This window comes from Zonotrichia leucophrys, chromosome 18, assembly GCF_028769735.1.
Source record: "Zonotrichia leucophrys gambelii isolate GWCS_2022_RI chromosome 18, RI_Zleu_2.0, whole genome shotgun sequence".
Taxonomy (NCBI): domain Eukaryota; kingdom Metazoa; phylum Chordata; class Aves; order Passeriformes; family Passerellidae; genus Zonotrichia; species Zonotrichia leucophrys.
In genome coordinates, this window is record NC_088187.1 from 10167288 (window position 1) to 10182512 (window position 15225).

A 15225-nucleotide genomic window follows, 5' to 3' on the forward strand; every position below is an offset into this window, starting at 1 on the left:
ATCTGGGCAGATAAATCTGTAGTAGGGCTGGATTTTTTATCATGAGTAAAGGCTGAGTAAGAGGCTCCAAAGCCGTGCTGCAATCTGGAATATCTCGGAGGTTTTGCACAGGGAATTGCTGCACCCACCCCCCGGCAGAGCATCTCTTAGCAGGAGTGCATCACAGCTCTTTGTTTCACTGACATGTAGACGGGCAAATGTTGGAGCTCTAGTTCCAACTCCTGGTATTCCAACAGGAATAATAAATAAAAACAATACTTCAAATTGTTGCTGTTTTAGCAGTTCATGGGAAGTACACAAAGAGAAACATGAGGGATATTTTTTCTCTGGCACAGGTACATGAACTGTGCCCGTGTCTTTCAAATCCTGTAGATTTAATTATCTTCCTCTACCAAATGGATAAATTAATTGCAGTCATCCCCCTTATAGATTTCACCTCCCATACCTGTGATGGTGTTCACAGAGGTCTGAGGATGAGGGAAGAGATGAGGATCTGACTCCATGTTTCAGAAGGCTGATTTATTATTTTATGGTATATATTACATTAAATTACAAAACTATACTAAAAGAAGAGAAGAAAGGATTTCATCAGAAGGCTGGCTAAGAATAGAAAAAGAAAGAATGATAACAAAGGCTTGTGTCTCAGACAGAGTCCGAGCCAGCTGACAGTGATTGGCCATTTATTGGAAACAACCACATGAGACGAACCACAGATGCACCTGTTGCATTCCACAGCAGCAGATATTCAATGTTTACATTTTGTTCCTGAGGCCTCCCAGCTTCTCAGGAGGAAAAATCCTTCATAAAAGATGTCTGTGACACATACCCACCACCCATAAGTTTTGGGCTTCTCTTCCCCCTTCAGACGAACAGAACCACCCAAGCACAACTCACAACCAGCGATTGCCCAACTCTCCAGATTGCCCAAGGAGCAGAAGCCTTGTCCCTGCTTCCCCCTCCCCAGCACGCCAATTCTGCTCCTCCTGCCCTCACAAACGTGGCTCTGGTGAACCAGCTGCCCTCGGCCGTTGTGTTTATTGCTGCAACAATGCGGCACTTCCTCACCGGGGCTGCGGGAGCTCGGCAAACACCGGCGCTGCCAGGCGCGGCACTCGCTGCGATGGAGCAGCAGCAGCGCGGGGAGGCTGATCCTGCACCTCTGCCAGGCCAGGAGAGAGCATCTGGGCAAAGCTTTCCCACCCAGAGCTCATGGCAGACTTGGAAACTTTGCAAACAAATGAGGAGGAGGAGGAGAGTTTAACGAGGAGTGACTGCAGGGCGCTGGCATTGCTGTGGAAAGTAAGGAATCATCTTTACAGCCTGCTCTGGACATTGTGAGGAGCTCTCTGGAGGCCGAGCTGCCTGGAGCAGTCCATCCCTGCCGCTGGTGGCCGCTGCCTTTCCCGGGAGCATCCCCAGCTCTCATTTCTGGGTGTTGTCGCAGTGCTGGGTGCAACTCAAGGTGTTTGTGGCAATTCCTAAAGCCTGGGGGGCTCTGCCCCGCTGCACTCAGCGGTCACCTTGTTTTCCCAGCACACCACCCGTGGATTTCAGCTGCTGTCCCTTCCCCAGGGCAGGGACAGTGTCCTGCTGCGGACACCTGCCCTGGAACCCAACACCCTGCACTGTCCAGCGGAGCCGGGGCTTGCCAAACTTCAGGCTGTGCTTACAGGGCTGTTTTTGTTCCTGCAAGGCTCCCGGCCAGGCATTTCATCCTTATTTTCTTTGTCTTAGGCCACGTCCACCGTAGGGAGGACAAGCTGTTAAAAACCATTTGGATTTCTGCATATTTCAAGCCTGGCCAGCCTGACCGAGCTGCCACAGGTGACTCAGGGAGCAGAGCCGTGGATCCCACGCACTGCAGCCAGCCTCGTCCTTCCCTTGCTCCAAAAGATCTTAGTCCGGGGATCCAAGCTCTTGTTTTGGAAGGGATGTTTCATTTAGTTAAAGAGAGGGATTTTCGGTTCAGGAGCGGTGTTGTGCTGTGCTTGCTTGGCTTCTGCCTGCTAGGGAGTTTGGGATGGGACACCCCTGCACCTTAGCATTTTATTTCCCTTCACTAAAATAAAGAAAGGGACAAAAGGAACGAAACTTTTCTGTCTTCGCTATTTTTCCTCACTGCCCGGGGCCTCGGCCACCAGCCGGGAACGGGAGGGAGCGGGCAGCCGGCTCCCAACGGGACCATCCCAAACTCGCGGTGAAGTCCCTCAAAAGCCTTTATCTCTGCCGGGGGAGGGTGAGACCATGCCGGCGGCAGGTGCCGGGTGCTCGGGAGCGCAACCGGAGCGTCCCGGAGCGGCGGAACGAACCCGCAGCGGCGCTGCCTGCCCGCAGCGCGGCCGTGCCCGTTCTGCAGCGCGGCTTCTCCGGGAACCCGCGGGGCTGGAGCCTTCTCCTGCCCCCTCTGCAGCGGGGAACGCGCCGCCTTCTCCCGGGACCCTTTACACCGGACAGGGGGTCCTGGGACCCGGCACCTTCTCCCGGGACCCTCGGCACCGAGTCCCCGAAGATCCGGGGACTCTCCGCAGCGGGGGCCCGGTGCCTTCTCCTGGCACCCACCGCACCGGGCACCCGGGGATCCTCTGCACCGCGGACTCGGGGATCTGATGCTTTCTGCCGGGACCCGGTGCCTTCTCCCCGGGACCCTCCGCACCGGGATCCCGGGATTCAGGCAGGGACCCAGCGCCTTCTCCTGGCACCCTTTGCACCGAGGATCCAGGGACCCTCCGCACCGGGGTCCCGGGAATCCAGGGACCTGCTGCCTTCTCCCGGGGATCCCGGGAGCCGGTGCCTTCTCCCAGGGACCCGGAGATGCAGGGAGCCGGTGCTTTATCCCAGGATCCTCCGTACCGGGAACCCGAGGAGCCTCCGCAGCGGGCACCGGGGGACCCAGAGCCTTCTTAGCAGCGGGAACCGCGGCTCCGAGCAGCGCTCTGGAGTGTCCCCGCTCCGTTCCCGGAGCATCCCGGCTGACATCCCCGCTCCGCTCCGTCCCCGCCGCTCCCGGTCCCGCTGCCCGTCCCGCTGCGAGGCCCCGCCCCCCGAGTCCCGCCCCGCGCTGTGATTGGCTGCTTCCGCGCGGGGGGCGTGTCCGGCGGGGCCGTATTAAACGTGCCATGGCCGCCCGCAAAAAGGGGCCGCGGGCGGGCGGGAGCGCAGTGCGAGCGGAGCGGGCACCGGGCACGGCCTCGCCACGGATCTTTCTCACCCCTTCTCCGCACCGGCACCTCCCTCGCGGCCGCCGCAGGTAAGGCTCGCCTCCTTCCCCGCGTCTCTCCCCGAGCAGCGGAGGCGATGCGCGGCACGGGCGCTGTCGCGATACCCCCGCGATAAAAGCGTCGGCTTGGAGAAGAGGGGGAACTCCTGCGTTTCTCACGGAGCTATTCTCAGCGCCTAAAATAATTCGATAGGTATGGCTGGAGCGCCCGAGCATCTGCTTGCAGCATCTGTTTGTGCTCATAACTTTCCATGCACCAGCTGCTCCCCTCCTTTTTTTTCCTCCCCCCTCGGGATATTTTATCCTGGGGAAGGGCTGGAAGTTCGCATGACAACTCCGCGTCGCACAAAGCGCACCGCTCCATCCCTTCGCCTTCTTCTCGCCTGTTGTTTCCTGCAGAAGCGGCGAATCTCGGCTCGGGTGCGTGGGTTTGAGCGCCCGGGATGGTTTGGAGGGGTGTGAGATGAACCTGTAGCTTCATTCATCGGCACGGTGCAAGCGGGAGGGCTTCTTTCTTTCTGACCGTCCTGCCAAAAAAAATGCGAAGCAGGGGAAAAAAAAAAGCATTTGGAAAGGCAGCGAAGAGCTGTATTGTTTCAGCTTAGCTCATGACAGTGAAAGGAAAAAATACTGATAAGCGAATGTAGATGGGTTTGGGGGGTCAGTGAGCGGGGCGGGGGCGCTGGGGACCCGCAGGGGACCCGCAGGTGCCACTGGCCCGGCTCGAGCCGCAGCTCTGTCCCCGCAGCTCCGTCCCCACCCCGCACTTGTCTCCGTGGCTCAGCCTTACCTTTACACTTGTTTGCTTTTCCATCCCCGCCGCCGGTGCTCCGCGTACACCCCCTGGTGATGGCTGCTCCGCTCGGAGCTGCTTTGTGCCCGCTCCCGTCTCCTTGGCAGGACAGCAGATGCGAGCGCCACTTGTCCTTCCCTTTCTCCTATTTCTTCGCACCCATTTCCCCGCATCGTGTGCTCTTTTTTAATTTTTTCTCCCACCCCCTGCTCGCTGCCTGCCGCTGAAGGTCAGATCCTTCTCCCCAAGGCAGCTCCGCGTAACTTGAGTCGCGGCCGGAGCAGCGGAGGAGCCCTGGGGAATGACTTTTAAGGAGAAAAGGTTACAGAGGGGCTGCGAGGGAGCAGGAATGCGGGAACAGGCTCGGCCGCCGCTTTGTTCTGCTTTCCGAGGGCAGCAGGGAGGAGGGTGCGCTTGGCTGAGGTGCTGCTGGTGCTCTCTTGGCAACATGTGCCCGGCTGGGCTCGGTGGCGTCAGCCGGGGAATGAATAACCGCTCCGAGCGCTGCCTGCTGCTCTCCCGACCCTTCTGTGCTCCGGAGTTATCCCTCCGAAGGACTTTAACCTCTGCCCGAATTCCCCTCCTGCTGTGCCTTGCGATGTGCGCGTCCTTCCCCCGGGAAGGTCTGCAGGGGATGCTCAGGGGAAGGTTTGGGCTCCTCACGGTGGCATTTCCCCAAATGCTGCAGATGCAGCACAGCCCCGTTGTTTTCCTCCCTTCTCCAGGCATCCCTTCCCAGCAGAGCCAGCCAGGCTCTCCCATCTCATCCCTGCTCAGTAATCCCATGTCCCCGCCACTGCTGGTAATTCCAAGCTGAGTTGCTTATCTTCCCTTCCAGGAGGAAAGGTCACCTGGACTAATAATAATAATAATAAATATAGTAATAATAATAATGACAACGTGCCTGGTGATGATTGAATTTACAGCTCTGTGTCTGGCTGCACTGCACTGGGCCCAGTAAGGCAAATACTGGGAATCCTGGGCTGGGTTTTTGGTGCTGGGTTGGCTCCCTCTGCCCAGTGAGGGTTGCAGGGCTGCTCCCACACCAGCCTGGAATTTTTGGTGCCACCAGCAGCTGATGCTGGGATGGAATGAGGAGCAGCAGCCTTTGAGCAGCAGGTGGATTGGCACAAGGAGAAGTAGCATTCAGTTTTCCTGCTGCTTTGTTCCTGGGGTTTTTGGGGAACTTTTGGTGTTGAGGGTCAGGGTGAGCACGGAGCAGGTGCTGGGACAGCCAGTGCATGCACAGGGCATTTCACAAGAGCTGTATTTCCACGAGCAGGAGTGAGCTCAGCCCCTCTGGCTGATCCCTGTGCGTGGTGCTGCTCCTGCTCCCATCCCACCCTCCCTGCCCCAGCACTCACAGGAAGGGAGGCAGTTTGTGCTGGAAAAGCAGGCACACAGCTCTGCCGCCCTGCAGCGTGCCAGAGCTCTGTGCTGTGAGCTTCCAGCAGGCTCCAGAGCTGCCCCGGGCTCACCCCCAGGTTTTGGGGTCCTTGGCACCAAAGGGTGCAGCTGCACTCCCACAGCACAGCCAGCGAGGAGAGATTCGGGCAAGGGACAGAAGGGGAGAGGTGCTCAGTCCTGCAGGGGAGAATACAACAAATTCAGGTCCCAAACTTCTAAATGCAGCCACAGGATGCTGGTATTAGGAATTCAGGGATTTGTGGGATCCAAACAAGTGTCCTCAGGTCGAGACTTTAGTGGGAGAAGCTGCATATTCAGACACTTTAAATGTTGCAGCTTATCTTTCTCTCCACCAAAAGTTTTCATCGAAAATCCAGGAAAGAAAAGGAAAAAAAAAAAAAAAACCAACAAAAAAACCCCTCCAGAATAAACTGTTTCCTAGGCTGTGTTTCCATCAGCTTGGAACAAACCAGGCTTTGACTGTGGAAGTCGAACATGACTGTGATTATAGGATGTGGTTTGTGAAAGTGATCGATTCGCAGAGCAGTGCGATGGCTTTTCAAGAAGTTTTTTTATGTGGGATGTATTAACAGTAATTTCACTTCCCCGCCGTGTTCAGGTTTCTAATAAAAGCGGGGTTTTGGCCAAAACAAATCATTTAAGTGAGCGTTTAAAGAATTCTTTTGTATTTTTGAGCACGATATCTTGACGGGAATGAGAAACCCTGGGAACAAAAAGGTGTAAGGGGAGGAAAAGTGGATCCTTACACAGTGAGGATTGTAAAAGTAAGAATAAGCACCCAGAATAAGCATGAGGGCAGAAGTGTTCAGTGCTGAGAGCTGCACTCAAAGGGGCATTACAGAACCCAGGAGCTGCCAAAATGTCTTGTCTGAGCTGAAGTCACAGATGACTAATCTTTGGCAAGGAGGCAGCGGGACACATTCTTGCACAACAAACAGGAGCGAGGGGAAAAGAGGAGGTGAAAGTGAACCCTGAGGAGATCCTGGAGGGAAAAGCAGCCTGCACACACACACAGCTGATGATGTTGCTGTTTGTCACCTGCTCTTTTCCTAACAAGTGTTTGCTGAGCTCAAGCCTCTGTAATGTGGCTGAAGGATGTGGGAGGGCTTGAGGAGTTGTTTGAAATCGCTCGAGTGTTTGGAGCACATCAGCTGGGCTTGAGGGGCTGCTGTTGTTGGGAAAGGAGATAACATCTCCAGCTGCTGTGAGATTCCAGGCAGAGAAGAGCAGAGGTCCTGCCGGGCAGGGGTTGTGCTCCACAGTGGCTGCAGTTTTGTTGGCTTTTGGACAGGCTCAGATGAGTTTTGATAACATTAATTTAGGAAGAGCGCCGTGATTTAATCCCCTGCTACTGTAAATGGTTCTGGAGCCTCCCGTGCCGTGCCAGAGGGACAGCAGACATTCCTCCCCACCCGGGTTCAGCTTTATTCCCTCCGTGGGCCATGTGTGGCTGCAGCAGTTGCTTTAATGCATCTCTTCTCCTCTGCAGTATTTCAATTCCATTTCCTGATATGCAGTACATGACTTAATGGATGACGCACTTGTTAAAAGCTAGACCTGGGTCTAAGCCAGACCTCCCTGAAACAAGTTTTTGGTGCCTTCTCCCCGCAGGAAGGAGATTTTGTAGCTTTTCTGCTGAGTCTTGATTGGTGACATTTCAGACCCATGGGACCCTCGGGGCTGTGACCTGCTGGAGATGGAAGGGGCTGCCTCGAGCTCTGGAGGGGAAAGTGCTGGGGAGGCTCCTAAAGGCGTTAGGAGGGCACTCAGCTGATCCTGCTTGGTTTTTCTGGTGGCTTTAGAAGGAGCAGATGAGAGGTTTGAAAGGTTTAATTGGTTTTGTACAACTCAGGCCAAACTTGAGTGTGAAAACTACAGAGATCCCGATGAGTTTATGGAGTTAGACAGAAGCTACTGCAGCCCTTGTTCTTGAAATTTGCTGAGAATGCACAACTCCTTCTGTTAGCTTAATTAAAACAATCATATGTGCTTTAATTTCATGTAATCACCGCTATCTGCGCTCCCCAAGTTTATTCCCTGCCTCCACCTTCCCTTTTGCTCACTCCCTGCTTTGTCACGGGTCAGACAGTCCACGAGACACATCATTAGTCGCTGTAAACCACTTCAGCATTTGTGTTTGAACAGCAGAAGGATGTTCAAGGGAGTTGTTTGTTTCAAAATAAGCAGAAATCACAGTTATAAATAGCAGAGAGATCCTTTGCGTGCCCAGCTTTAAAGTGAACATTGCTCAGGCTGGTGTGACACGTCCCCTTCAGTGCTTTCCTTCGGGAAGGGCAATTCCTTCCTTGCAGTAACCACGTGTGACCCCTGTCCATGCACAGCTGCGAATGTTGAGCATCGCTGAAAATGCCATTAAAAAGAGGAAACTTCCTGCAGGCCCTCAGGTGTCATTCTCCTTGATCCCCCATGCTTTTCCTCCAGGATCTAAAGTGCCACTTCTCTTTCTCTTGCAGACCATGCCCTCTCTATGACGGTGGCTTGCTGAGCTCACCCTGCATGCCAGAAGAGCGTCCTTGGTCGATCCGAGGGCTTCTGGGGACTCCGGCCTCCGCCCGGCTTTTCCGCGTGTGTGTGTTCCTGTAGAACTTTCAAAACTGTTTCTCCAAAGGGTTTTGCAGAAACTCAGACTGTTTTCTAAAGCAGAAGCACCTCAGTCCCCGGCAGTAGTGATGGGCAGCGTGCGAACCAACCGCTACAGCATCGTGTCCTCGGAGGAGGACGGCATGAAGCTGTCCACCATGGCCGTGGCCAACGGCTTCGGCAACGGCAAGGGCAAGGTCCACACCCGGCAGCAGTGCCGGAGCCGCTTCGTCAAGAAGGACGGGCACTGCAACGTCCAGTTCATCAACGTGGGCGAGAAGGGGCAGCGCTACCTGGCCGACATCTTCACCACGTGCGTGGACATCCGCTGGAGGTGGATGCTGGTGATCTTCTGCCTGACGTTCATCCTCTCCTGGCTTTTTTTTGGCTGTGTGTTTTGGTTGATCGCGCTGTTGCACGGGGATCTGGAGAACCAAGAGAACAGCAAGCCTTGCGTGTCTCAGGTGAGCAGCTTCACCGCAGCCTTCCTGTTCTCCATCGAGACCCAGACCACGATCGGCTACGGCTTCAGGTGCGTCACCGACGAGTGTCCCATCGCCGTGTTCATGGTGGTTTTCCAGTCCATCGTGGGCTGCATCATCGATGCCTTCATCATTGGCGCCGTCATGGCAAAGATGGCTAAGCCAAAAAAGAGGAACGAAACTCTGGTCTTCAGCCACAACGCCGTGGTGGCCATGAGGGACGGGAAGCTGTGCCTGATGTGGCGCGTGGGGAACCTGAGGAAAAGCCACCTGGTGGAGGCGCACGTGCGGGCGCAGCTCCTGAAATCCAGGATCACGTCGGAAGGGGAGTACATCCCCCTGGATCAGATCGACATCAACGTGGGCTTCGACAGCGGCATCGACCGCATCTTCCTGGTGTCCCCCATTACAATAGTGCACGAGATCGACGAGGACAGTCCCCTGTACGACCTGAGCAAACAGGACATGGACAATGCTGACTTCGAGATCGTGGTCATCTTGGAGGGCATGGTGGAGGCCACCGCCATGACCACGCAGTGCCGTAGCTCGTATCTGGCCAACGAGATCCTCTGGGGCCACCGCTACGAGCCCGTGCTCTTCGAGGAGAAGAACTACTACAAGGTGGACTACTCGAGGTTCCACAAAACGTACGAAGTGCCCAACACACCCATCTGCAGTGCCAGGGACTTAGCGGAGAAGAAATACATCCTCTCCAACGCCAACTCCTTCTGCTACGAGAACGAGGTGGCCCTCAGCAGCAAGGAGGAGGACGAGATCGACACGGGCGTGCCCGAGAGCATGAGCACGGACACGCACCCGGACATGGAGCACCACAACCAGGCGGGGGTGCCCCTGGAGCCGCGGCCGCTGCGGCGGGAGTCGGAGATATGACTGGCGAGGCTCTGCCTCTGCCGCGGGGCTGGAAGGACAAACGCCCGCCGTGTCCGTCGGGCAAGGGCTCCTTGACCTGAGAAGTTGGCCCAGAAGAGTTTGCAGACAACGGTACTGTGGAAGAGTGGTGTGAAGGCAGCAGACCCGAGGAACCCAGGCTGGTTTTAGGGCTGTCCTCAGAGGAGGGACGACAGGAAATGAACTCTAAACACAAAGCACTAAACATGTCTAAGTATGAACAGAAGGCACATATGTTGTAGAATAAATTATGTATATATTTTTTTACAAAACTTGAACTTGCAGGCAAGCTTTGGTTGGGTTATTATTATTTTTTGTTTTCAACTTTTTCCAGAATGCTTCTCTCTAGGGAACAAGAATGTTTTTAATGGCATAACAAAGGCAAGAATCTGCCTTATTATTATTATTATAATTATTTTTTAAAAAAGCTGCTGCTAACTACATGAACACAAATGGTTATTTTTGTTGCAGTGTAGTTTTTATTTTCTCTTGTGTAATTTAAAAAGAAAAAAAAAAAAAGTCAGTGTTGAACTTTTTGGGTTGAAAAGCTCATGATCAGTTCAGAGAGGCCAATGTTGCCAGAAAGTTTAAACTCCTTTTGAGGCCAGTAGTTGATAGCTAGAATCAATTTCTCTCTTTCCAATTACATAATGGGCATTATGTAATATCAGGCCAATCAGTAGCCTCCAGCAAAATTTATGATTTTTTTGGGGGGAGAATTTAATTCTCTGTCTAAAGAAAAAATGAGACAAAAGTTATGTATACATAGGAAAAAGTACTAAGTTCAAACTACCTAAGTGGATACCAAAGAAAATGCACAGTTTTGCACAGTGGAGTTTATTTAAAAAAAAAGAAAAAAAAAGGAAAAAAAAAGGAACAGGCTGCTTTAAACAACAACAACAACAAAAAAAAATCAAACCTCAGACACTTTTTTGGTTTTGACTTTTTTCTTTTTTTTTTTTCCTTTTCTTTTTAAGACCTTTATTTTGCACCTTATTCTAAAGGCTTAAGGCTCGGATCTAAAGCAAGCTGGGCCTCCTTCTCTTTCCCCCTGTTCTTCTGTGTGGGGGACAAAATCCCTCTTTTCTTGCAGGAGAAAAAACTCAATTGGGGGAAGCAAACCAGCATCATCTGCGTGTCCTCCCTGGCCTCCCCAGCTCTGAGCAGAGGAGCTTTCCTGAAATTGTGCCATGGACACGCTGTGGAGCTGCTGGCTGATGCCAGAGGCTGCTGGAGCTTGGCCACGGATGAGCCAAGCAGCAGAGAAACCCCCAGAAGGGATTTTTGAGGAGGAAGGAAGAGGAGGAAAGGGCCTTGGCAGCACAGCACTCAGGAGTGGCAGAGGGATGTTTTTTGGGTAAAATGCTTCTCTCCAGCAGGGCAGGGCTGTGAGGGAGGTGGATTTCCATCTGGTGGAGAGAGAGGGATGCTTTGGGGAGCACGAGGCTGCAAAGGGAGCTCCATCTCCTGCCTCCCTCCCCGGCATCACCCAGCTCAGCCGGTGACACTCGCCCATCGCTCGTCACCAAGCAGATTTTGTCACCTTCAGCAAAGCCCTGGTGGTGTTTTGGCTCCTTCACCCCGAAGGTTTTAAATTCTCTGTGCCTCTAAGCTCAAGGAGACAGCAAAGCTGTGCTTGGCCCCTGCTCGTGGGGGCGGTGGGGATGGCAGTCCCAGATGACTCTTGCAGTATTGGATCACTGTATGCCATTAAAAAACAGCTTGTTCTAGGTCTGGTGTCTTCTGCACGTGGATGTCTGTGAAGGCCTCTGGCCCCTGGCAGCCCTGCCTGGAAGAAATGCCTGCAATGAACTGGTTTCTGATAAGATGCTGTCTACAGGGTTGGAAACTGGGGGAATTTCCATGGTGTAAACACAGATTTGGCTCCTGGAGAGGGCAGAGGATGAAGTGCAAGTCCTGTTAGGCTGTTTTTGGGGTGGGAGGATGGAAGAGGAAGGGAAGGGTGGACATTTAAAGGTGGTCTGGTTGCAGTTTCTGGGTCAACAGTGGTGGAGACAACGGGGTGCTGCTAGTGCTGCTAAGGGTGATGTTCCTGCAAAAGGAGAAAAACCAAACCAAAGAGTATTCAGTGACACAGAGAGGGCACGAAAACACAGCGGGGAAAGGGAGGCTGAGCAGAGAAAGGGGACCTGGTGTCACATCAGCATCCCCAGGTGCACAGCGCTCCCACCAAATGATACTTGAGATATTTGAGAAACGGGGAGAGATGGAAAATGCAGGATTTGTCTCTTTTCTTTGACACACAAGAAATCCAGAGAGTTAAAAAAAAAAAAAAAATCCCCTCCTCTTTAACATTTCTGGTGCAGAGGTTTTGGGTTTGTTTGTTTTCTTTTTTTCTTTTTTTTTTTTTCTTCTTTCTTGTTTGTTTTGTTTTGTTTTTCAAGTCGGTTTTTCAGAAATATTTTTAAAAAATTGTACATTTTATAAAGTTTATCAAGTATTTTCATATTTAAAGCCAAATGTAAATAGAAGTCTGTAAAGGAGGACAAGGAGAAGACAACGAAAAGGCCACAAAAAAAAAAAGTATCAATTCAGCTCAGCAGTCTCGGCTCTCTAGGACTAGATGCTACAGGTTAGCATGATTTTTAGCAAATTACTTGCAAGCCTTATAGGATTCCTAATGCTCTGAACTTCTCTTTATTTATTTTTTAAGCATGGACTTTTCATTTGAGAACACGTTGTGGTTACTGGAGTTTTTGCAGAGCTCCCAGAGCCGTGTGGAGGGGGGTGTGCAGGTGTAATCCATTGCTAATCTCTGCTTGTTCTCGCTTTCCCAACCCTTTGTCTTTGCCCAGGGAATCCCACACTTCAGCCCTGGCTCTGGGAAGCTGCTGGGAAGAGCCCTGCAAGTCCCTTTTCCCTTTTTCCCATCAATTTTGGCTTTTTTCACCAGCAAATTGGAGTAATAATTTAAAAAAAATATATTTTTAAGGACTAGACAGTGACCGACAGCTTTCCTTCAGCTCCCGTTGATCGTGGGCCAAGTTTGGGCTGACTTCAAACCTTAAACTTTTAACTTTAAACCTTGAACTTCAAACCTTAAATTTAAACCTTGAACTTTATATTTTAAACCTTAAACTTTAAACCTTACATTATAAACTTTAAGCTGCCGGAGCTCTACCCACAGACTCCTCCAGGCCTCGGTTCAGCCTCTTTATCCAGGATAAATTGGCTCACCCGGCTCTCACACGGAAGCTTTTATCCTGTCTTTTGCTTAGGGGCAGGGGGGGAATATGTTATTTCTGCCCTTCCCTGAAAATACTTGAATGAGACACATTGTCTGACCCATAATTCTGTGTACAGTGACAGGAGCAGAGGTGGCTGGGGATTTTTCCCTCCCTCCGTCTCTTCCGTGTGAGTTCTCCTGGGTTAAGTGGCCGGGGTAGGAATCCTCCCTCATTAGCTGGCTTTAATTAATTGAATTTCACGGTGAAAACACTCCTGTGTTAGGGGAAGCCCTCGGAAAAAAGACAAAGGGTTCAGGTATTTAATTTGTTCTCTTAGTTTTTCTTTGTCACGATGGATTACACAAGGTAAAACTGAGAAGTACTGTAATGTCTTTAATTCTGGCTGCTCACCACATTGTGGAGTAGAAGGTGCTGCATAGTGACCACCCCAGAGCCCATCAGAAGCTGATTTTGTAAGGACTTTTTTTGGCCTGCAGCTCTTGTGAGACGAACAATCTCGGCATCCGACAGTTGTCCATGACTATTTTCCTGTTTGCAGCCTTTTTGTATCGAAGTCTTCCTAATGTACTGCACAAATTGTGGATTGTACAGATTTTTATATATTATGTCTTATTTTATTATTTCTAAATAAATAATGAAAAAAAAATGAAAAAAAAAAAACCAAAACAATTTGAGGATGAGCTCGGTGTGTGCAGCCTGTGTGTGTAAAGGAGGAGGGAGATGGGTCTGGAGGGGGATATTGAGCTGTGTTTATGGTTGTCTGAGCACAGGCATTGTCTGGAGCTCTTGAGGAACAGACAGCTCGTTCTCTGTCTCCACAAAAGGCAGGAGGAAAGGTGATCCCATCGTTATTTCCCATGGGAGAACACAAACGAGACTTGGACAGGGAAAATCTGCCCCAGGAGCTTTCCTTGAGGTCACACCTGGGACGGCAGAGCTCCAGGTCATTCCTTGCTCCGAGCGGAAATGGAAGAAAAACTCCAAAGCAGGGAAAGGGGGGAGGGATGAAAGCACCCAGAGCATCAGCAAAGGATTAAAAAATTAAGCAGGAAAGTCATCTTGAAATCCCCGTGTTTCGTGTCTGCCTGGAACATCTCCTTATTGGAACTCAGCTCCAAAGAGGCTGGGTGTAATCTGCATCCCTCATTTCCCTGAGCCCTGTGTCACCAGGACAGGGGAGCACAGCCTCCAGGAGCCACAGGGAGCTGTGAAATCCTGATTTCTGTGGCCTCCAGGGCAGATATTGAGGCTGCACTGATGCCTTGGGAAGGCTGAGCTGGAGCAGAGGCTGGGCAGAGTTACAGAATAAAGCAGGGATTTATTCAAAGCATCTCCTCCATGGATCCACCTTGGGCAGCACAAGAGCCCAGCCAGGGCTGCACCCAAGGTGAACCAAAATGGTCCCAAAATGCACGGCCGGGCACGGGGTCTCTCCCTTGGATCAGTTCTGCTCCATTTGCACCTTGCAGTTCATTGTCCCATTCCAGCTTTAGCCCATCCAGTCCCACCCTGCTTGTTTTTCTCTCTCCAGCCCACGGTGTTTGTGCTCCTGGGCTGAGATTTGGGTCATTTGTCCTTGGTGCCCAGCTGGAGCAGGAATTGTTTTGTCTCCCTGCTCTGTGCACAGAGCTCAGCATCCCCTGGTGTGAGCCCAGCCCCACTCACTAAAGCAGCACAGAACCTGAAACACAGAAAAGATAAACCTGAGGCATCAGCACAACCATGACTCAGCTGCCAAGCTTGATCCAGCTGGGATCAAACGCTGCTGCCCCAGCTGAGGGGAACATTTCAGTGCAGCTCTGACCCCTCTGCTGATTCCCAGCCCTTTTATCAGCCTGTAATGCCATTTATCCACGCCTGGGCTGCAGCCCTGACCCTGCTGAGCAGGACTCTATTTATACATTCAAATTTACTTTTTGAATCCAATGGAAAGCTTATCATCATAATTACAGGGCTGGATTTAGAGGCACAGATTAGCTGCCACTGCCTGCATCTGCCTCTTCTCCCTGCTGCTGAAGGCATCCTGGGGCACAGCTGCTCAGTGCCCTGCCCTGGATTCCCTCAGGGACAGCCTGGGGACCCCTCCCTGGCCCTTCCCTAAATCGTGAGCACCCTCTCCTGTCACCATGGGACACAAAGATGTGCACACACTGCTGTTCTCAAGGTGAAAAAAAGGAAATTATTTATTTGCTGACTCCAACTTTTATAGATTTACAAAAGTGACAGTGGATTGGAAGGTGACAGTGCCACTTCTCCAATGACACTGGACAAACCAGAATTAGGCCAGGTTTATTAAATCTGGTTATTCCTGCTCCAGGCTGTGCTGGTGCAGATTTGGGCTCATGGGGTTCACAGGGTCCTTGGGTTCCCTTTTCCCTCTGTTCTGGCCCATCCCAGCTCTGATCCAGGTGGGAATGGGGCTCTGGGGGTGCCAGTGGGACACAGAGAATGTGGATCCCCCCATGGATCCTCTCCACGTTCTGGCCATGGTCACTCCTGTCAGCAAGACACCAAAGGATTAAAAGCAATTAGTGAAGCCCTGATTTATCCTAATTAGAGCCAATACTGGAGCTGTGTTACAGCATT

The 15225-nt window shown here is 51.9% G+C and overlaps 2 protein-coding genes across 2 annotated transcripts; one reads left to right on the forward strand and one right to left on the reverse strand.

The window, feature by feature from the left end:
- Positions 1-665: 665 nt before the first annotated feature.
- Positions 666-4526, reverse strand: LOC135455362 (collagen alpha-1(I) chain-like). The gene is made up of 2 exons (XM_064728512.1): positions 4008-4526; positions 666-3744 (listed from the first exon to the last, which is right to left on the reverse strand). Exon 2 carries the CDS (start codon positions 3458-3460, stop codon positions 2060-2062), a length of 1401 nt encoding a protein of 466 aa, XP_064584582.1. The 5' UTR covers positions 3461-3744; positions 4008-4526; the 3' UTR covers positions 666-2059.
- Positions 3105-13203, forward strand: KCNJ2 (potassium inwardly rectifying channel subfamily J member 2). Its single transcript, XM_064728513.1, has 2 exons — positions 3105-3247; positions 7913-13203. Exon 2 carries the CDS (start codon positions 8129-8131, stop codon positions 9410-9412), a length of 1284 nt encoding a protein of 427 aa, XP_064584583.1. The 5' UTR covers positions 3105-3247; positions 7913-8128; the 3' UTR covers positions 9413-13203.
- Positions 13204-15225: the final 2022 nt, after the last annotated feature.